At 39.3% G+C, this 23576-nt stretch overlaps 2 protein-coding genes across 2 annotated transcripts in view; both read left to right on the forward strand.

Moving 5' to 3' along the window:
* tfip11 (tuftelin interacting protein 11) overlaps positions 1–10721 on the forward strand; it is a 30726-nt gene extending 20005 nt beyond the window's left edge. The window contains exons 9-13 of the mRNA XM_020514640.2: positions 1416–1584; positions 2235–2478; positions 5285–5427; positions 5719–5884; positions 7929–10721. Of these exons, the coding sequence (XP_020370229.1) occupies positions 1416–1584; positions 2235–2478; positions 5285–5427; positions 5719–5884; positions 7929–8284 (1078 nt within the window). The 3' untranslated portion in view covers positions 8285–10721. The remainder of the gene's footprint in view (positions 1–1415; positions 1585–2234; positions 2479–5284; positions 5428–5718; positions 5885–7928) is intronic.
* A 3962-nt stretch (positions 10722–14683) lies between these two features.
* LOC109914949 (tetratricopeptide repeat protein 28-like) overlaps positions 14684–23576 on the forward strand; it is a 46786-nt gene continuing 37893 nt past the window's right edge. Inside the window, exon 1 of the mRNA XM_020514563.2 lies at positions 14684–14907. Within this exon, the coding sequence (XP_020370152.1) occupies positions 14881–14907 (27 nt within the window). The 5' untranslated portion in view covers positions 14684–14880. The remainder of the gene's footprint in view (positions 14908–23576) is intronic.

A 23576-nucleotide genomic window follows, 5' to 3' on the forward strand; every position in this document is an offset into this window, starting at 1 on the left:
TTGGACTGTGGGAGGAAACCAGAGCACCCGGAGGAAACCCACGCAGACATGGAGAGAATGTGTAAACTCCGCACAGACAGTCACCCAAAGCTGGAATCAAACCCAGGCTTTGGCACTGTGAGGCATCAGTGCTAACCACTGTGCCACTGTGCCACCATGCCATCAGAGTTCTGAGAGGAAGTGTAAAAAGAAATAAGTGCAGCAAAGAGGGAATCCAAAAATCTTCTCTCGGTTTGTAAATTATAAAAGGGCAGTAAAAGAAAGTATAGGATTGATTAGGGATCAAAAAAGGAGATTCGGGTACGGAAGCAGAAGTCTGAGGTATTAGTTTATGATTGCTTTGCATCCACTCTGCCAAAGAAAAAGATCCTGCTGAAGAGATTTTTTTTTTTTTTTGTCTATTCATTTGTGGGATGTGGGCATTGCTGGCTGGCCAGCATTTATTGCTTGTTCCTAGTTGCTGTTGGGAAGGTGGTGGTGAGCTGCCTTTTTGAACTGCTGCAGTCCACTGCTGTAGGTTGACCCGCAATGCTATTAGGGAGGGATTCCCAGGATTTTGACCCAGCGACAGTGAAGGAATGGCGATTATATTTCCAAGTCAGGATGGTGAGTGGCTTGGAGAGGAATTTGGAGGGGGTGATGTTCCCATATGTCTGATGCCCCTGTCCTTTTAGATGGAAGTGGTTGTGGGTATGGAAGGTGGATCTTTGGTGAATTTCTGCAGTGCAGTGTTGAGACACTGGACAAGCTATAAATCCATGAACAGTCGCAATTAGGAAGACTGGCAGTACTTAAAACTTGATAAGTCATCAGGACTGTTCTCTGTGAACTCAATCTTCCATTGCATTGAGGTTGTTTCAAGATTGTTCAACATAAAACCAGAATTATGTCTGTGAATATTGTTGAAAAGCGAGTTGTATGCTTGAAACTATCTTCAATACCCTTTCCCCGGTAGTATAAATTATTGTTCTTGTTTGAAATTTAACATTCTTGTGTTTGCCCAGATGAGTGCAAGATAAAAAGCTTCAACAACATGCCCACTTTTCAGAAATATTCAAATTGTTCCTTTCTTTTACACAAGATTAAAACAGCTTTCATCACAAAAAGGTTAGATATCTCCTTATGTGGCTCGATGGCTGATTTTGTTTAATAACTCTTGCAAAACATCCTTGAGATGTTTCATTAAATGAAGGGTATAGTATGTAAATGTATGTTGCTGTGTGTCAGAGAAAGAAGAATGTGAAACGGTGGGAAGGAAAATGGCACTCATTGACAAATGCTTCGATAAAATGTGTCTACTTTCTACAATATGTTCTGTACCACCAAATGATTTGGCATAGTGCTTTGGAAAATATAGTATTTGGGCTGAATGAACATTTCCAAGTTCCTACTTTTATTTCTATGCACATTCACAGATTAATGTGGGAAGTCTGGATGCCATGTGTCCGCAATGTTGTATCCCAGTGGCTGCCCCGGAATTGTGCTCCAATGGTGGATTTCTTGGAGAACTGGATGCCTGCAGTGCCTCTCTGGATATTGGACAATATTCTTGAGCAACTGATTTTTCCCAAGTTGCAGCGTGAGGTAGGAGCCTCTTGTTACAACAAGGTGCAGGGCTGGATGAACACAGCAGGCCAAGCAGCATCATAGGAGCAGAAAGCCTCTTGTTACAGTTTGAGATAGGTGAGAGTCGCTTGGTCTGATAAGTTCTGGGAATCAGCAGGACATAAAAGCTGGCATATAGCATCTTATTAATATTACAAGGCACCTTTGCATTGGGACTTTTAACTTTCAAAGTGCTCATTGAGTTTAGCAAAGAAGAAATTGCAAAAAATAAAGAAGAAAAAGAAAACGAATAGGAATCAACGTGGAATAGAAAGCAATCGAAAGGTCTGAAACATCCAAAATGAAGGAATCAAAATTTAAGTAAGAAAAATAGAAGGAAAACAGAGCAGATGGGAAGAAAGGAGAAACAGGGTAGGAAAAGTCAAAAAGAGAAATAGAGCAGTGCAATGTGAAAGAGGCTTCATCTTGATAAGCAAGTTGTCAAAAAAGTGGCCTTGTTTCAAGGACCAGCTTTGTCAGGAAACCAGTAGAAAAAGGGGTGGAAGAACATACTGGATATTGCAAAACAATTAGTCTAATGACCATTGGAAGAGCTCTTGCACAGCCATCATGAAAAGGAGAAACTCAAGAATTTGTGTAATTTCTTCAACACAAACTTCATTTTTTAGGTTGAGAACTGGAACCCACTGACTGACACAGTCCCAATCCATGCCTGGATACATCCCTGGCTTCCATTGATGCAGATGCGCCTGGAGCCTCTGTATTCACCGATCCGGAATAAGCTTTCCAATGCATTACAGAAATGGCATCCCAGTGACTCGTCTGCAAAATTGATCCTTTTGCCGTGGAAAAATGTGTTCACACCAGGATCCTGGGAAGCCTTCATGCTGAAAAACATCGTTCCAAAGTTAGGTGAGAAAGTTTTTAAGCTTAATTCATATTGCAACTGAAACAATTATTTCACTTCTGTCAAGTGCTTGGTACTGTAAAATTCCACAGGAGCCAATTGGCCTTCAGCTGGAGTCAAGTTTAATGGTGTTCATGTGGGGTCCAAATCGAGTTATAGCAGGTTAATTGATTAAAAGGGAACATCACAACTAACTTATTCTCTGTCCTGTCCCTACAACTGCAACAATGTACTTACCATCAAATGTAAATAAAACAGTAAACTGCAGATGCTGGAGATCTGAAACAAATGCAGAAATTGCTGGAGAAACTCAGCAGGTCTGGCAGCATCTGTGGAGAGAAAAACAAATTAATGTTTCCAGTCCAGTGACTCTTCATCATCAAATGTTGTTAGGGAGAGAACTAAGTGGGAACACAGGTTGATTTTATTTGCCCTAACTTAGGGATGTAGTGTGAAAAGAAATAAGGCCATTTAGCCCATTTTTTTTTGTATACAAATGTAACTCTTCAAATACTTTCTATTAGTTTTGAATGATAGCATTTGTTCAAATTGTCACAATCCTTTTTTTTGCAAAGTAGTTATTCTTTGATTCGCGATTGACTTCTTATTAACATTGTTGATATTTTGTTCTGAATTCCCTTACCAGAGATATGTATATCAAATTAGTTTTCTTCATACTTCAAACATTTTGGTCAGAGGAACCCTTAAGTTCCTTAATTCCAGGTAAACCAGTTTAGTCCAGTCTCATGATAGTTTAGCATAGATATTGTTGTGGCTAGTAATCACTGGACTTTTATAAGGCCAGTATACCCTTGCCAGGATGAGCCAACTAAAATTGCATGCAATGCTTAAATGATGACTGACCAAACAATAAATATGGCTTTCGTTTTATTCTTCTTTTTACAATGCACAGAATATATTTAGTCTTTCTAATCGCTGGCAGAACCCAAACTGAGTGTCAGTGAGGTTATGATTGAGCAAATGCCACTTAGTACTGTTGATGACCCTTTCCATTGCTTTGATGATGATCAAGAGTAGACTGATAGGGAGGTACTTGGCTATGTTGAACTTGTCTTACTTTTTGTGACAAGGCATACATGAACAACTTTTCACATTGTCGGTAGATGCCAGTGTTGCACCTGTAATGGAACAGCTTGGATCAGCATGTGGATTGTTCTGAAGTATAATTTGTCAATGTTATTGTCAGGGCCTGTAGCCTTTTGCAATGTTCAGTGCGTTCAGTCTTTTCATGGTATCATGTGGAGTGAATCAAGTTGGCTGAAAACTAACATCTGTAAAGTTCAGGACCTCAGGTGGAGGTGTATCATCCACTCCTGGCCAATCTCCCACCTCGCACCCTGCATAAATTTGAGTTTCTTCAAAACTCTGCTGCCTGTATCCTAACTCACAGTAAGGTCTGTTTCTATACCATCCTGTGCATGCTGACTAAATCGATTGATGGTGTGCAATGCTTCAATTTTAAAATTGTCATTGTTATTTTCAAAGCCCTTCATATTCCTGCCCATCCTTATATCTTTAACTACAGTAGCTGATAACTCGCCAAGATATCTGCTTCTCCAACCCTGGTCTGTTATGCATTTCTTTAAGATTGGTAGACATGACTTCAGTTTCTGGGTGCTAAGTTGTGGAATTCCTCCCTAAGTGTCTCTGCCTTTATCTCTTTCTGTAAATTATTTGTTCAAATCATCATCTTCAACCAAACCATCAAACATCGCTATATAAAGCTCTCTATGTTTGATAGCTGCTACTTTGAAGATCTTTCGATCTTTTAACTAAATCATAAGAGCTATATAAATACAAGTTGCTACATATCCAGTTTCCCTTTGCAAATTACTTTTGCATTTACTTTCAGCCACTGCGGTCAAGGTCATAATCACTCATTTCATAAAAAAAAAACTCATCTGCTGTCTGGCTGCTTTGCCTATTAGCTTCAAGTGTGTACTCTGGTTACCGACCTGCCTGCCAGTGACAGCAATCTCTATTTCTGTTTTGTTCAAATTAATTTGAAGATCCCATGTTTCCTGTTGGGTTGAAGAAATATTGCTTTTGGAAACTATCTGCGTGTATCTGTCTTAATTTGTCACACAAATCACATCTATAAACTACCCTCACTCATCAACATTCCTTGTAACTATTTGATATTTTAGAAGTCCTTTGGTAAGACTCTATCTTGAATTAATTTAATATTTTTTAAATTTCTAAACATAATTTTATTTTAAAATGTTCATTACTGGGATGTGATTATTGGTTATGTTTATGTGTAATGTTTATTGCTAGTGCCTTATTGCCTTGATAATGAAAGGGTGGACTGTCTTTTAGAATTTTGATTCCACTGAGTGGCTTGCTCATTAAACGCAGAGGGCATTTAGTAATCAATCACTTTGTTACTTTTGAGTAGGACTTGTCACATATAGACCAAAACAAATACGGCTAGCATATTTGAAGGTTTCTGTGAACTAATTGGGTTTTTGAACAAAAACTTGGACACTTGTACTGATACCAATTTTTTATTGGCTAATCTAATTGAAATTCAGTTAAATTCTCAAACTGGGATTTGAGAAGCCTTTAGATTATTAGTTCAGGACTGCGTGTGTGTGTGAGAGAGAGAGAGAACTGTCATTTCATCTAAATATCCAATTTTGCTATTAATCTTCAATAGTTCCTGAAAAAAGTAACCCACATTACAAAAATAGAAGATGGTTATGAAGATAAGTGCCTCCAATTCAAAATTTGATGCTGCTAACTCCTGATTAGAACATAGTCCAATGTGTTTGTTTCTGTTCATGACAGGAATGTGTTTGACAGAGTTTGTGATTAATCCTCACCAACAACACATGGACACGTTCCATTGGGTGATGGACTGGGAGGACATGATCTCAGCTTCCAGCCTCATAGGATTGCTTGAGAAAAACTTTTTCCCAAAATGGTTACAGGTGAGTTTGCAAGCCTTGCAATGATTGAACATCTGTTAAAATTTTGCTTACCACTGGCTCAGCGATTGCAAAATTTGGCAGCAAGGTAGTTGTGCTGCACATTGTTTGCTGATGATTGAATGAAGAAGAAGGATTGATCTATTAGAGTAGAAGCATGAAGCTGTTTATGCAATACATTGTTATATAATCTTGTAGATTTGTGTTCAACTTTATTCTCAAAGTACCTATCTTACAAAATGTGTGTCCTTTATTCTCCTTTGTGTTCCCAAACTACCTGTCCTTCCTGTCTAGGTGCTATGTTCTTGGCTGAGTAACAGTCCCAATTATGAAGAGGTCACTAAATGGTATTTGGGATGGAAGTCCATGTTTTCTGACCAGGTACTGGCCCACCCCACAATCAAGGAGAAGTTTAATGAAGCCCTGGACATTATGAACCGGGCTGTCACCTCCACAGTTGGTACGTAATTCAGTTTTATTTCTCCTGGATGCTCTTTAAAAGATGAAGGTAGCAAGAGCATGTATTTGAGAAGGGAAAAGAAGAGAAATAAAGATGAGCGATAAGAAAAAGGGAAAAATATGACCAGTGTGTTGCAAAGAGTTCCAGAAAGGAAGAGCAAGGATTTTGAACTCCGTTGAAAAGGGTACAGCAGAATATTCAAAGTCACAGCGATGGAATGTCCAGTGCACTTTGTAACAGCAAATTTGTGCTCAGCAAGATCCCTTAAACAAGCATAAGATATATGACCTGACAAATCTACGGTTAAACCTTTTTGATTCTTTTAAAATGTATCCTTAACACTTTTAAAAAGCATCGAATAAACTTAAAATCTCAGTTCAAATTTAGAACCTGCGTTTTCTTCATGAGAAGTTGGGATTCCCTGGAGGAATTTCTCACATTAGCTGAGGAGCTCCCTACAATGTTTGTAAAATCGCAACCCTATTGGCACAGGCACCTTGCTACTCAAAAGGCACAGAAACCCCCACTACAATACCTGCATTGTCCCTCCCAGTGCTGTTGAAAACAATTTTCAACATGCTGCTTACCCACTCTTCAGTACAGTTGTATGTTGTAGCTGCAACCTACCTGTATCCTGGAACATCTTCCCGATCGCGTTCCTCTTTATTTTTTGCACCTCCTAGCAGAAGGATATAGTTACAGCATGACAAGTTTATGTTGGATATTTCCATTAAAGACAGATTTTTTTTTAAATGGAAAATGTTAACAGGAAGTGTTTGCAGATATAAAATTTTAATGTAGAGATATAAAGTATAACATCAAGGTATTAGCAATAGATATATTTGGTTAGCTGCTGAGCCATGTAAACAAGGTTTTATCCTTGCTCTGAGAAGAGTCAGCTGGTCCCAGCTAAGATCATACTGGCAGTGTTATTCTTGGCCTCAAGGCCTATGAATTTGCCACAGTGGTTTCTCTGGATCCACTGGTGTCTCCTGTTAGGAAGGACAGAATATCTGTGAAGCTTCCAACAATGGGATGGTAGGCTAAGAATTGATTGTTGATGCATACAAATGACATTGATTTACATGAATTACTAAGACTATAGAACTAGTGCAGTCATCCCAGCAAGAGTGAAATAAATTTAATTCCTTCCACCTTTTCACCATACTGCTCAGTCCTTCTGCGGTGCAGAAACATTTGTCTTGAATCTATTAGTACTGCTGGAAGATTACAATTTTGAGCCCTGCAGGTTTAAATTCTTTTACCCAATAGAAATGAGAAAATCACCTGAATGATCATTTTAATACTGATTTTAGATTCTTCAACGTCACTGACCAAGTAATTCTTTTCTGCAGACCAGATTATCCTTTTTGCTACATTTCTTGTACACCTTTTCAGAGGTGATGTAATTGTCACATAATAAGGAACTTATTGATCTATTGATGTTCTTCGTACAAATCATCCAATGGTGTGTCTAAGTTCTTTGTTTAACCTGTGGGGTAAAAACTACCACTTTCCAAGGCCTACTGTAGCCTTTGCACATACTTCATGCTCAGCACTGATTTTGTTATCTTTTACTTTTCAATGGCCAGTTCCACTTCTTCAGCCTCAAACCTGTTTTGAAAAATTGCCTTGTTTAGTCATTGAAACAGTGTTTCAGTAAGATTTACAGACTAATGTACAGTTGGAGACATTACTGCCTTTCCCTGGTTTAAAAGATAGCTTGTAGAATTCAACAGTCCTCTTTTGTTTGTAAAAGTCTCTTGGCCTTGCAAAACACGCTTGTAAAATTTGGTTAGTCTCTGAGCTCAGTCAAGCTATATCAAATCTATATCCTTGCACTGTTCATTTCAATGTAATTCCTAGTTATTTATTCCAGAGTTGTTAACCCTGGATGGAAATTTAAAATCATCCTGTAACCTACGACTTCCTAATTGAATGGGCATGCCCAGTTCTGTAAAATCTTCACCATTTGTATACAATTGGCAATTTTGTTAATCCCTGGATCTAGAATTTAAGATTTTCATCTTTGGTTTTTAAACAGGTGGTTACATGCAGCCAGGAGCTCGGGAAAACATTGCCTACCTTACCCATACAGAGCGCCGGAGGGACTTTCAGTACGAGGCAATGCAGGAGCGCCGTGAAGCAGAGAATCTGGCACACCGTGGCATTGGGGTCAGCTCTGCCTCCATACCCATGAACTTCAAGGACTTGATCCAGGCAAAGGCTGAAGAGCACAATATTGTTTTCATGCCCTTGATGGGTAAACGCCACGAGGGCAAACAGCTCTACACCTTTGGTCGGATAGTTATTTATATTGACCGAGGGGTTGTGTTTGTACAGGGGGAGAAAACCTGGGTGCCAACATCACTTCAGAGTCTCATTGACATGGCTAAATAATAGGTAAATTGCAGCAAGTTGCTTTTCTGTCCTTTCTGTTGTACTGTTTCATTCCAGTGACCAAATTTATACAAGAGGATTTCCAGCAGTTTATTCAAGCCTAAGGTTGGTGATGACTGGGGAAGAGACTTGCAGTGTGAAGAAATCTTCACCATTCTTGGTTTATCTGGTTCTTAGTGTTCAGATGAAATCCTTACTGAATGACTGATTCTAACATTTGATTCTTTGTGAGTTTCACAGTGTTACCTGTGTATTTTTTTAAACATATAACACCTGCTGTTTATTTTAATGTATTTTATTTATAAGCAATAAACCTAGAATTCTGGTTTCATAACCATTTCAATGTCAATATTTGAATCAAGATAAAATGATCAGATGTGAAACTGATTATAGATCAATCAGCCACAGCCTGTTATTGTTGTGAAGAATTCTATTAACGTGCACCACAATACACTGATGACCATCCCCTCCTAATTTTGGGAACCATGCTCACTACAACAATGTTGCTATCTGTTGTTATTATTTGAGGATAAACCTGTTCTGCTTTTCTGCTTCTCCTAGGATGTACACTTGAGACAGGAATCAATTAGCTGGATAGTTATGTCGAGCAATTGCAAGATAGTTACTAGAACTGTTTATCTCTCACTATTTCCAGTTGTCCTTCTCAGCATCATATAGAGAACAACTAGCCCTATATCAGGGTAAAGTAGTGTGCCAGCCAAGTGAACAGTGTAAGCTTCATTCCACTGTCATCAGAATCTTCTTACTCCCCACATGGCTAGGATCAGTTATTGAGCCTTCAGTCTATCCTGGTCACAGGGTAAATTCCAATGAATTTCCACTTTCTAACCTAGATAAAATGTCTTTCCCCAAGGTGAGCATCAAGTAATTTACATGAAGCTGGCAATCTATAAACTTTCATCAACAATTGCAATTAATGTTTAAATGCCTACTTACAGTTAGCTAGCCAACAAAAATAGGGCTAAATTAAACATCACTCCACTTTAGCAGCAAAGTGATGCATTGTTCCCAATGTATGTATTTTAAAACTATACTGAAATTTTTAACCTTCCTCTGACCATGTGTATGGCTTTTATAGGCAATAGGAATCTTCCAGAAAAAGGTTGCCACAGTTGATTTCCGGTGGTTCACAGTTCTTGGGAAAGAATGAATGATACGGTGTGATAATGGATAGTTTGTATTTTTATTGATATTTTTGTTTTTACCAGCCTTGTGTGTTTGTAAATTTTTCTTCTGTCTTTATGCATTTGACTATTCGGAAATTCATTTTAATGTCCTTTTCATTGTCTTTCTGACACTGTCATTGAATAATTTTCTATTAAACAGCATGTAGATCTTTTAAATCCTCAGCGTCATCTATGAGTGGAGTTCTCCCTCCTCTATTTTTTTAAACCTTTTTAAAACTATGAAGATAGACAAATAAATGCATGTTCCGGGGAAAGTACACTTGTGGAAGACATCTTTCGCTGCTTTCGGTTGCCAATTAACCTCGATAACTCCAACATTTTCTGTTCTTATTTCAGGAGATCCTATGCTGAGCAACTCTGTAATATACATGCAGAGTCATTTTCCTGCACAGTTTCTGAAGTGTGCCATATAGCTGATGGGAGGCTGTTATATATCAAATTCCCCATGGGGACTGTATGCAAAATGTACTATTTTAAAGATGAAAGTTTAGAATGGTGCATATTGAGGAACATTTAGAGGAGAAACTTTCCAGAGTTATCAATTCTAATAGAGATGTGTTTTAAACTAGATGTCAAGAGCCTGGAAACTAGAAATATGGAATGAGATTCCATAGCAGAGAAAGTTTACCTGAGTCCAGGAATATGAGTTTTTTTGGTCAGAATATTCAGTAATTACATATTTAGTTTAACCGACACACACAGCTTCCCTTTTTGGTAAGTATTGTTTTGGTGATGCAGTTGTGGAGCCCTGCTATGACAGCTGTTTTGCTGCTTAAAAACAGTGATGTAATATGGAGGTTCTGAATACAGGAAATGTGAATCTTTAGTTACAATTTCGTGTTTTTGCACCAGAAACTTCTCTCTGGTTTAGTAATGCCAGATACTTTTCTTATGCTGAAACCATTTTTTTAAAGTTTCCTTTAGCTTCCTAAAAAGTACTTTTACCTGTCCATAATCCGGGTAATGTCCAATAAATAAGAATTGATTATAAAACCCTCAATGCTTTATTTTGGCTCACAGTGGGTCGTCTTTGAAGACAGTTGGAGGGCTGTGGAACAAAACTACCAAATGCATTTGAAAAATATTAAATATATTAGTTGATAGAGACAATGGCATGCTAGATTTTACACTGGTTATAGGCTTTACTATTCACCTTTGGAATGATAAAAATAAGTTGTTCTTGCCAAGTTCTTGAGTACTTTTAAATAAAATGTCCAGTCTGAAAAGTTCAAGGCTGTTAGCTATATTTTTGTCAGTAAACTACGTTCAAAGTTCCATAATGGTTGATGTTGTTTTAGTTTCTGAATTCTCCAGAACAAATTACTGTACTTCAGTTTCCAAATTATCAAAGTTGGCATTGAAAATGTACATGCCATCTTTGGTAGATTTTCTTTCTTCTTTCATAAACTGTCAGCCCTGATATTTATTGTTTATTCATGCATAGGTTATCAACAAGGTGTTTTATCCAATTATCTGTAGTTACTGCATTGGAATTGAAGTATGAATACAAATCTTTTGAAAGCTTCTCAAGCTTATTTTATTAATCTTTTGCTCTTAATATGAACTGGTAATTCCACTTGAAGCATTTTGACAATGTCCCTGCTTATATTTTGTCCCAAACGCTCCTCAGTACAGTTATGTAAACCAAGGATAACATGACTCCAGCATAATTCCAACATTTATTGGTGCCCATTGATCTCAGAAATAATTAACTGCAGTGGAAACTTTCTGGGAAGAGCCTAAGTACATTTTTTGAGATGTGAGTCAATGGATTTTTAATGGATATGTTGGGGATGCAGAATTTGACTGACATTCTGAAGTTTAAGTGTCATAGGGTGGCAAAAAAAAAACAATCTGATAAGAAAACTAACTTTTTTTCTAAATAGATTGCAGTCAGGAAATTCTTGAATCCATGTGTGTGACGTTCTTATATACTTGTGCAACAGGCCACTAGACAACCTACATGTCAAACTTTTTGAAACAGTAGTTTTTTGATCTTTGATTATCAATTCCTTTTGTTTTTTTTTCCCTGTGACGTTATACATTAATCCTCTTAAACACTCTTTATCACTGTACCCTACTTTGCCATTCACCCTTTAGAAACTGGGCTTTTATCTGGAAGCATGCAAAAAAACATGCTGTTAATCCATGCTAAAAATATCATTAGGCTCATAAGCATTTATCATTTCTCTCTCCATTCAGTTGAAATTTCCTTTGGTAAATGTAAGAAAGACTTGATATTTCTTCTAAAATTCCAAATAGCTATTGAAATATTTAATTTATTAGTGCTTGATGATTGAATGCAAGGGCCTTAAATTTCCAGCAGTTGGATATTTTTGCACCAGGAGCCTGAAATCCCTCCCATACTAAAATTTTCTTTTTCCATACAGTGTGCTTTGTCTTTGTGGTTGTTTGAAATTCCCTGCTTCCCCTTTCAGTCTTGTGCTCTAAACCTCTTTGCTTTCATTAATCTCAAGCTCTCTGGGATCTCTTTCCTTAGACATTCTTTAGACTTCAAAATACTTGAAAAGTTGTACTGTTTAGTCACGTGTATAACAGACTGAGAAGGAGCAAGACAATACGACCCTGCAAAAGATGCATCAAGTTGTGTAGCAACTGGAAGGGTGCAACATTTATACAACTTTCTTTTCACACTTGGCAACTATGCATAGATTCTTTATGCAGGGATAACTATTACCTGACCAAATTAAGTGTCCAGGAGGGGAGGCAATGGCTTAGTGGTATTATCGCTGTTAATCCACAGATCCAGGTAATGTTCTGGGAACCTGGATTCAAATCCTACCATGGCAGATGGTGGAATTTGAACAGAGTCATTGATGACCATGAAACCAATGTCAATCGACAGAAAAATCCATCTGGTTCACTAAGCTGGTCCTTTAGGGAAGGAAACTGCCATCCTTACCTGGTCTGGCATACATGTGACGCCAGACCCACAGCAATGCAGTTGACTCTTAACTGCCCTCTGGGCAATTAGGGATGGGTAATAAATGCTGGCCTAGACTCTGATGCCCACATTCCATGAGTAAATTAAATAAAAAGATGGATTACGCATGAGGGAGGATAATATACACTGACTATAATACAAATTTAATGAATTTTAAAATAGATTCTGGGATGAAAATCATCTGTAGTAAAGGGTTCCTCTACATAGGAAACCAGTAACACATGGTACTGCAACTCTCAGAATAAATGGGAGTTTTTAAATAAAACTTCAATTTTTGGTTAAAATTAAATTGCTACATCTGGGTTTGATGGTGAGTTTGAGAATCATTGGGAATTAGAGTTTGCAATGGGTGTTAATGGGCTTTGATGAAACAGTGCAGCTCATGAGGTTAGGGCTGCAACATTCCATAGCACAGGTTTTGAAACGGAGGTTTAGGGACCCTAGAAGATTTCTGCAGATTGTATCTATGAACCCTTGTACCTAAGATGGCATTGTAAGTGGGGACTTATAAACTTTTCACTGTACTCATTTGAGTACATGTGACAATAAAGCTAATTCAATTCAATTTAGATGTCCCAAAGATCCAGGTTGTCCTTAAGAAATTGGAAATTACTTGTGTGTTGTATGCAGGTAATAAGCTTTTTAGGTTATTGTAAGGTTCCTTTTGTTTGCTGATTATTTCTTTCAGATTACACTGGCGTGTACCGACATTGGTAAAGGATCTCAGGGACTGTACCACCACTATAGGCATTTCTGATGAGTATGTGAATGTTTGCAGGAGGTCTCAGCGTGTGAATGTTTGCAGGAGGTCTCAGCGTGTGACTGTTTGCAAGGCATCTTGGGAGAATACCATTGTTTACAGGGGGTCTCTGAGGGAGTTTGCCACCACTTGTCGTTGGTCCTTGACTTGTTACCATTTTTAAGGGTTTTGGGGAGTGTAATTGTTTACAGGGGTCTCTGGAGTGTGTCTTCTTTTGCAGAGGGTTCTTACAGGATTGTGTCACCATTTACAGGGGTCTTGGGGTAGTGCATTATTGTTTGCATTGGGTCTCAGGAAGTTGCAGCAACATTTGCATGGGTTCTTGGAGCAACTTGGCAACATTAAGAGGGACTCTTGGATGGAGTGGGAATGTTTGGAATACAACAGTAGTGTTTCACTTGATACCAAAAATAGAGAGTTCCTCACTGTACCTGGCCCCAAATTCAGAGTACAACTCTAACGTTGACAAGAAGCACATTTTGCACCAGTGCTACTGACATGTAAATTTACCCTAAAAGGAATGTCTGTATTTGAAGTGGGTGGAGTTTCTTCTGGGGCATCTTAATGGGAGTTGAAAGATTTTAACAGGAATCTAAAAATACGAATCTAAAAATGCATTGTGAAACACTTGAGCTGTGATACAGTGAAACTTAACTCAGCCACTGGTGTGGTAGTGTTTGTGGATGCTGGGACAAGAGGATGGATTTGAGGAGGTCCATGCTTATTTCATGTAAGTTCAGGGTCCAGTGGAGGAATTTTATAGGGATGTGAATGGCATGTGGGGTGTTTGATTGGTGGCTGGGGTTTTCTATTAAGGGTTATGGCTGCATCTTGAAGGATAACAGGAGTTTGAAGGATGATGGGGGGGGTGGTGTTTGGAGTCAGTTTATTGGAATGGGGATTCTGGCTGTAGTTGGAGGGGTTTAACAGATTGTTGGCATCAATGTGGGTATTTGATGGTGTTCTGACTGTGGGTACTACACACTGATGTGTGGTGTTTGGGGTATTTAGAAAGTTGTGGCTGTATATGGGTGGTTTAGGGGAGGTGAGTGTGCGTTATTTGACTGGAGTATTTAGATGGTTGTGACAGTCTGGAGGGATTACAGTAGAGCAGAGCAGTGCTGGCTGAAAGGGAGCATTTGTGTGTTTCAGTGTAGTGGGGGTAGGTTTGGTAGGAAAATGGAAGTTGGTTGTGGGGTATTTGGGAATGTTTTTAGTGGGGAATTAATGGGACTGTGGACAGATGTGGGTGTTTGATCGAGGCTGTAGCTGCTTCTGGTGGGGGTGGTGGAGATTAGTCGGACAGTGAAGGGGGTTCTGGGCGCTGGATGTACGCGGGGCTGATTGAATTAGGATGTGGTAGCTGAGGAGGAGGGGATGGGTGGGGGGAAGAGTCGGGCTCCAGTCTGGCGGTGCTGAGCGCCTGTAACTCGGGATCCCGCAGCCATATCCGTTATATTCGCAGAACTCCAGAAGAGAGGAAGGATCCGAGTGCCAAAGGAGGGAGGGGGAAAAGTATGTGGAACAACATGGCGAACTTTTAATAAACGGAGCTAGAATCCGGGGAGCGGGGAGGCCGGCTGCATTGGAGAAGCTTTTGTGCGGCTGGATGGGGATATTCGCTGGTGTTGGGACCGGCCAGTGAGTCCCCAGCAGCAGCACCATGGAAGCAGACAGCAAGAGAGAGAAGGTGAGCAGCAATAACCTCCCCCAACCCCCAAACAGCTTCACTAATTATTGTTTCAATTTTCTTTCCCCCTTTTCTTGCTACCTCTCTCTCCTTTTGAATCACAAGAAAAAAAAAGCTGACAAGAGGGGTGGGGCGGTGAAACTTTGTCCCGAGTTTAACTTTTCAAAGTCATTAGTGTATTTCTCTCTTCACCCCCACCCCCCCACCTCCTGCAATAATTTTTTTTGTCTCCTGAGATTTAAATTACAATAAACCGCATCTGAGGGCGCATTTAATCTCCGGTTAATCTCTAAAACACAGAGAGATTGCAGTTACAGACCAGTGTTTCCCCCCCCCGCTCCCTGTCTTGCTGTACCAGAGCTGGGAGTATTGGGCCTGTGAACATTGGAAGCGGAGTTCCTGCCATCGCCATCTAACGATCCCCAATTTATTCAGCTCCTGAAGGGATTAGTTTTACCCCCAGCCTGGACCTGGGGAGCCCCGTTCGCTATTTATATGTACAGGCCCCCCACCCCCCAAACCCTGTCCTGTGTTCCCAGAGAAGAAACTTTTTGGCAGCTCGGGCAACATTCTAACGGTTCCTTACTTTTGAAGTCAGGAATGTTGTTCGCTTTCGAGAGGGGAGAGAGAGGACAAATAAAACAAATCAAAACCTCTCATTTCGAATCCACCTTCACTGCCAATAACTGGCGTTACCAAGCTCACCACCCTTACACTTTCCAGACGTAAATTCTCCCTGCCTCAGAACTGGCTTTGTTACAAACCAGTGAGCGAAGAAACCAGAAAAACAAGGGTGGATGATAAACCAATGTAAAGGCCTTACTTGCACTGATGTCTGTTTGCTGTGCTTAAGATTCGAGGTTTATTAAAATCATCATCTGGTCCTCCTACATCTTAAAGTCCATCTTCTTTGGAAATGAAAGGATTTTAGTTCATGTTTATTTACTTGTGATGGTGGCAGTGGCGAGGGTGTTTACCTATGTAGTTAACCCCTGATGGTATTTTCATTTTAAGGATTAAGATGTTGTGAAGGAATTATTTTGTGTGTGGAGGGAATCTCATTGAAACCTAGAAATTCTTACAAGATGGATGTACATGAGATAATATCTCCGTCAAATAAGTCTGGGATAGTGTCACAACAAGGGGTGCGATGATTAGGACTGAGATAAGGAGGAACTCCCTCGCTCAGAGGGTGGAGAATTTTTGGAACTCTACCCCAGAGGGCCATGGAAGCTGAACCGTTGAACAGGTTTAGGACAGAGATTGATAGATTTCTGGATACTGTTGACATCAAGAGATAGGGGGATACCATGAGAAAGTGGCATAGTGATGGATGATCAGCCATAGTCTAATTGAATCACAGAGCAAGCTCAAGGGGCTGAACCATCTACTGTTGCTATGTTCCTGTGGCTGGTGAGTGCTCTGAGTGATAGAATGCAGGATGATACATTTGCAGTGTTCAGTTCATGAACTGTGCCATACTGTGCTGGAATGTAATTTTGACTGTAGGCCATGCAACAATAGGGGAGATTGGATTACTGTACAACCCAGGGATGTCCATCCTTAAGATGTCCATCCATTGGTTCAGCTCCAGGGATAGGTTAGTGGCTCTCCACAGTCCTTTACATTGAGACTGGGTAGACAGAAAAATAGGGATCATTTAGCTGGAAGGGCCAAAATTACCAATAAAAAAAACGCAATCACCACAAGATTACAGGAAATAACTCGGCTATCATGTGTTTTACATAAAACCCTCCTCTTGCCCAGATGTTGAGAATCTTGGAAAAATAAATCTTTGCATCAGTTGGAATTAGTGTCTAAGCAGATGAGGCATGTAATCTATTTAAAGGCTGGATTTATACATTGTGTGTTTTTTTTTTGAAAAAAGTATCAGATTACAACTTTGATTCTCAAATTCCCCCCACCTCTTTTATAGTACAAAAGCAAAATACTGTCAATGCTGGAAATTCGAAATAAGAAGTAACTGGAAACATTTAGGAGGTCAGACAGCATCTATGGAGAGAAACAAAATAAGTGTTTCAGATTGACCCTCCATCAGAAACAGTATAGTTTGATTTTTGCATGCAGGACCCCTGAATGACTGCTGTCATTTGCTGTGGTTGTGTTTCTGACCTGCTTACAGGTCAGCCAAATTGTTTGACTACACTGATGGACATAGTTTCATTGTGCACTGAGATTCCTTGAAACCCAATTCAGAGTTTGTTTGACATTGCTTTTTGGGAAAATTATTTAGTACTTGGGCACTGATAAAGTTTTCACAAAATGTAATTAAACAAATACAATTGTCCTTAATTCAAGCTGCTCCTATTACCAGTGATAAACTTGTAACCACAAGTATTTCATCTTAATGTATTATAACACAATATGCACTGTCCAGATTAAATTTTATAAGGGGTACCAACTGCTGACTGCTTTGCATTGTCCACAGGAGCATAACAAAATAAAGGACACCTACACTATCAGAAATTGCTGGAAAAGCTCCGAAGGTCTGGCAGTATCTGTGGAGAAAAAGTAGAGTTAATGTTTTGGGTCAAGTGACCCTTCTTCAGAACTGATTTTCTTTTGGTTTTTATGCAGATGATGGTGTGGAGGGAGGGGGTTAGGAATAAATGATAGGTGGATATAGAGCCCAAAGAGAGAGAATTACAGTTGGACAGACAAAGGAGTGGATAATGATTAGCCTAGGAGAATGAATGGCTATTAATGGGGACTATTGGCTAACAATTAGTTGTGTTCAATAGCAAGCCATGTGATATCAAGGCCTGGTGTGTGGGTGTTGGGGTAAGGACATAAGAGAAGATGGCTCAAGCCCTAAAATTGTTGAAGTTGGTATTGAATTCAGAAGACTGTGGAGTTCCCAAATGGAAAATGAAGTGCTATTCTCCTAGCTTGTGCTGAGCTTCACTGGAAGTCACCTTCTTTGCTTCCACATGCTTTCTTTAAATTCAACCCCTTCCTTCAACATCATCAGAATGCCTTGACGGAGCTTGGGTACAACATCTGGTCTCTGATGATAATCAGCTCATGAATGCAGTCTGGAACCTGCCATGTCAGGCTTTGATGATGGAAATTACTCCTATTACCTCATAACTCAGTGTGGGCACACTGCAAAGCGACCTTCTAAACCTGAGTAGTTTAAAAACTTGTGCAAATTGAAATTTGGTAGTTGAGTATGTTGTTTGCAATACATATTGTATACATGAGAAGAAAGACTGTTCTACACACCAAGGGTTTCAGATGACCTCACCATTGGCATACGCTAGTATTTCATCCAAATTATTAATAATAATGCACAAAACAGCAATAAATGCTGGCATAGCCAGCAGTTCTCTCACTCTGTAAACAAATTAAAAGAGAACTTTTGTGCCCAATTTAAGGCACTTTTATTTCAACTTCCCAGCTAATTTTCAGTTTTTGCAGTAAACACAATTGGATCATTCCCTGATGGATGTTAAACTTGTGATGTTATTACTGCTTGCTTATTTTTGGCTGAATGGAATGTTTTTGTGCCTTTTTTGTAGTATTCTCTCTATCTATAAATGAGAAACTTCCATTTTTAGGTGAAACATTTAAGGTTAACTTGCTGCTGTGCTGCTTTAGTCATCAGAACACATTCCATTCCCCTTGAGATTTGAAGGGCATTTGTTTGCCACTTGTACTTTGCAGATCGTGGTCAGTGATTAGTTTTGATTGAATCTTTTTACCGTTTTTATTGGAGGTAATGTCAACGGCAGATGAGATCATCTGAAATCTGATGGCCTTGGGTGTCACTCGCTGTAGACACTCTCTCCTGACCCCTTTGAGTCAAAGTTCAAATTTTGTCCTTTTTACAGTGATGAAGGAGAAATGTTACTGAAGAAAAATACAGTGCTAGAATTTTTGATTTTATGGTTTTACTGGGATTTATATAGCATCTTATCACATCAAAGTACTTCATAATGAACTGCTTTTTGAAATGTAGTGACTTCTTATGTGGGCAACCACTGCAGGCATCTTGTGCCCTGTGAACAGCACAATTTCAACTGAAAATACTCAAAAACTGTACGTGAAAACTGTGCAATCAGGCTTTACCACTAATGCTTTTTTGATGGTCTATACTTTCTGGAATTCAATTTATTCCATGTGTTTGGAGTTAATTTCACAGTTAACTGAGTGAAGATGCCCCATGTTTTAACTGTTCTGGGTGGTCTGCGATTGACTTTCACTTTGCTGCACTTTCTCACGTTTTGATTTGGAACAAAATTGGGAAGCAGGGAAGGAATCATTGGTGGGTGGGATTTAGATGAGCGTATATTTCTTTTAACACCCTATTGACCTGTCTTGGCAAATGATATGTTAAAGGGTGCCATTTCTTTGCTGTTTATAGGGAAGACACTGCATGTGCAATGATACTTTCAAATTCTATGTTGTTTGGCAATTTTATTTGAAAGGTTATCAATTGAACAAGAAGGGGATTCCCATTTTCTAATCTGAAAACTCAAGACTCTCTTTTGAGCTGAATAAAATTAATGAGAGAAAATTAGTTTTCACTGTCGGCAGAGATGTTGTGCTGACAGTGTATTGCAATAGGTTGCTTCATGTCCTTGGGCAGCTCTGTATTGATCCTGCGCTTGGTGATTGCTTAATTTATAACATTGTTCCACCTCAAGGACCTGTAATTGTTGCTGTTTGTGATTGTTATCTTTGGAGCTAGAAGATCTGTAATTAAGATGAAAACCAGATCTGGCTTCTGTATGATTTTTAAACTCTGGCAATAACACTGGTCCCTTGTGCTTAAGAGGCCACATTTCATTCCCAGGCAAATCCATTGTTGTACTTTGAAGTTTACAAACATGTAGCTTTCTTTTGAATCTTCTAAGTGCACCCCAATCCACCATCAATCACTTTGCTGAAAGAACTGCAACCCTGGTGGGTCAGATTCATTGTATTCAGTAAACAGCTGTGGCATAAAGACTGTCCAAGCAGTGGCAAATTTGTTAACATTAGCCAGGATTGTCATAAGAGTGTAATGACATGCCTCGGTACCTTTTGGTTTAAAGGGAAAACCAGCCAGATTACCTGAGCACTATTCTGTGCTGGAGTGACATATATATTGTCATTTAGTCATATGTCTTTCTGCCCCTGAACATCTTCCTCCCACTACTGCCAACTCCACCCCCCCCCCCCAAAAAAAAACCCCAAATCAAAACTCGTTCCAGTGATGAAAGAGCCTGTTAATGCTCTTTCTCTATCTTTGTGCTTGGACAGTAATGATTTGGCTATGGTAAGCAGTGGGGTGTCCATGGAATCATACTCCACTTAGAAGACAATATTCAAGGAGAGGAAAGGAGGAAAGAAGATAGACAACAAAGGGTGAAAAAATAAACTGCCCCGTTGCTCCTCATGATTGTCTCTTATTGATCCCTGCCTCTCCCTTAGGCTTGCAGGTAACACTGATCAGTCATGATCTGATTTGTACAGTTTCCTCCATTGCCTCCTGATTTTCATTCTACACAGTCAACCAACTTGTAATGTCCAATTCTTTTAGGTCTTCATGTTCCTCTGCTGTTTTCCTACACCATTGTACATGTTTTCAGGATTACTTCCTATAATCACCCATGAGCCTGGACTGACACTACTGTCCTTTACCCTCAGAATTGGAGAAATAATTTGCTACTAAATTACTGCATTATTATAAACTGAATGTGTTATTCTTTTCCTGAGAATAAGACTTTGACCCTACTTTCAGTTTGTCTTGCACTAGCTCTTTGTTTCTACTCAAAATCAAGGGCAGGTCACAACAACTTCCATTCATTTAGTGCTTTTCATTTATTAACATGTTCCAGTACACTTGACAGAAACCTTATCAAATAACATTTGATGAAAGCCCATAAAATGGGAAATTGGTAAATGGGACCAAAAGCTTGCTCAAAGAGAATAGGTTTTAAAGGACAACTTGGAGGAGAGAAACATGAAGCTTAATGGAAGGAGTTACAGATCCTTATATCTAGGTAGCTGGTAACACAGTCTCCAGTGGTGGAGCGCTTAAAATTGTGTTTGCATAAATGGTTAGAATTGGAGGAGTTTAGATATCTTGGAGGGTTGTAGGCCTGGAGGAGGTTATTGAGATAGGGAAGACTGAAGCATGGCAAGATTTGAAAACTAGGATATGAACTTGTAAGACTGAGGTGCCAGAAGGTCCAATAGCACGTCCAAATGTACTGGTGAAGCTCAGCTTTTTGCTAATACAGTATAACCACCTTCCTTACATCAGTATGACTGAAATTTGGAATTCTGACTGCGCAGTGACAGACCTGCCTGCTGCCAAGTCAAAAGCTGTGGTCACAATTGTCATGAATATTTTTTTAATCAGCCATTTCTAAATTTCTGTATTATCTCTGCTGTACCCATTAAGTTCAACTTAGAATGCAGGTAATCTGAATAAGATTGTACTGAAGGTGTTATTGCAGCTGAGATGTGAAATTTGACGTAGATGCTTAAGAACATTGTAATTCCAGTCTGTTGTTGTTTTTAAACTAACAATTGGTGAAGTTACTTTCTCACTCGCCATATATATTGCCTGAAAACTTGCTTTACTCTCCTGCAACTTTGATACCACTCCTGACTTTCTGAGAATCTGTAACGTTCCATTGAAATAACCTGGTGTGAGGTTGATTGACAGATCAGTTCATTCAGCAAGTGACTGGTTACATATCATCTTTAGTATTGCTGCAATGCTCAAGGTGCTATTTGCCTGTATGCCCTTAACATTGATATTGTGAAAAATAAAATTAACAAGGGTCATTGCTGGAGTGATTGTTTTAAATTGTGTCGATGTTAGTTTTCTTCCAGATCACTTCCCAAGTGACAAGCAATTAAAGTAGCACAAGTTGCAAATGGTCAGCAAATCAGAGCAAGTGAGAAAGTATTGAAATAATCTGGATTTGAGTGAAAAGGAGTGTGATGTGATACTTCGTGACAAGTTTATTACAGGGAAAGGGAGATGGAAAGAAGCCAAGAGGAGCGGGAATGCAGGGGGAGGTGAGGCACATGAGTTAGGGGAGGTGGAAGAGACAACAGGAGAGAGAAGAGGTAGAGATTGCAACACTGCGCCCCCCACTTCCCAAAAGTAGAAATTCTGTTTTTATCAGAAAATAGTAAATGACTCCCGGAGCCTTGAAAGCTTCTGTGTTTCCATGGTAATTAAGTGGAAGGACATCCTGTGGTGCTGTTCTAATTGAAGAATATACTTTATTAAACCAATTGAAAAAAATAAATGCTGGAACTGCGCTAGCTAAAGGATGGTATTCGGCTTCTGCTAATGTCATTTTGACTAATTAACCAGAATTTATTCCATGCTTAATGTGGCAGGAAAATGGCAGTGAAACCCCAGTTTATAAAGTTTCAGAGACCTCCAGATTTCTTTGCTTCTTTCTTTAAATGCAAACTGGATTTTAATTTTTGTCCTTTTTTTCTATTTCTTTGTTGATGACACCTGTTTTTTTCCTCTAGTTTTTGTTCTTCATGAGTAAAGCTGCAGCTATACATGTTTTGGCACAGCAAACTGTTTTCTAAATACCTATCCAGTGTTTTAAATTTTAACACTGTCAGGCAAAGACCATCTCTCGTGGCGTTTGAGATGAAGTTCTTTGAACCATGTTCGATCTTGGGCATAGGAGGCATTCCTTTTAATGCAGAGAATTGCAGGCTCTGATATTTAGCATGTTTGAAGTCTTTTGCATGTCTGGGAGACAAATTGTAGCTGCCAGCCTCCAACCATTGTAATCCCGCAATGCCACTGAGTCTGACAGGGTTAACTACAGCTAGATAAGGTTTAATTTTGAGAAGCGATTCCAGTGTATGTTTATAATGAGGTTCAGTTTTCCATGTGACTGTAGTTCTCTGTGTTAAAGCTATATACCTGCTATCTCTGAAAAGATCTTATTTATGAGCCCAATGACCTTGACAAATACACAAAAGGCCACTACTATGGCTCATGATGCAACTGTTGTTCAGGCTTCGTGATGATCCAAGGACATGACATTGATGTGGAGCTGCCTTCTTTCACTAGCTAACTACCACATTGATACGCATTGGGCTGGATACTTCAAATGCCAACATCTTGCATGTGAATATTGCTGAGTTCTTGTTACAGACTCTTAATGACCACAAACTGTCTGTCCCTTGAAGGGTAGAAAGCAGCTGGTATTTGTTAGTGGATTTGTGCCTGGCCGAGGATTGGTGGGATATCAGAAATCAATTTTATAATCTGTAATATAAATAAGTGAGACAACAAGGTGCAGGGCTGGATGAACACAGCAGGCCAAGCAGCATCATCTTGCTTACAGACGCAGTGGAATTCGATCATATTTGTAGATGAGGCTGAACGGTTGATTCGAAGGAGGTGGCTCTGGAACCACAAAATGTGTAACTGATTGGAATAATAGCTGAAGAAATTTAGCATCGAAAAATGTAAAACATTGTCTGTGAATACACACTTATCTGGAGAATAGGGAAAGCTAAACAATGGCTACAAAATGCTGACACATTCCGCTGCCAAAAGAAAGCTTGGTGATTTGTGATCACTGGCGTATACCCAAAATTTCTTCAAAGATACATCAATATACAAAGAAAAACGTATGCGAAGGTATTGGAAGGTGGTAGAGATT

The sequence above is a fragment of the Rhincodon typus genome, chromosome 24 (assembly GCF_021869965.1).
Source record: "Rhincodon typus isolate 14 chromosome 24, sRhiTyp1.1, whole genome shotgun sequence".
Taxonomy (NCBI): Eukaryota; Metazoa; Chordata; class Chondrichthyes; order Orectolobiformes; family Rhincodontidae; genus Rhincodon; species Rhincodon typus.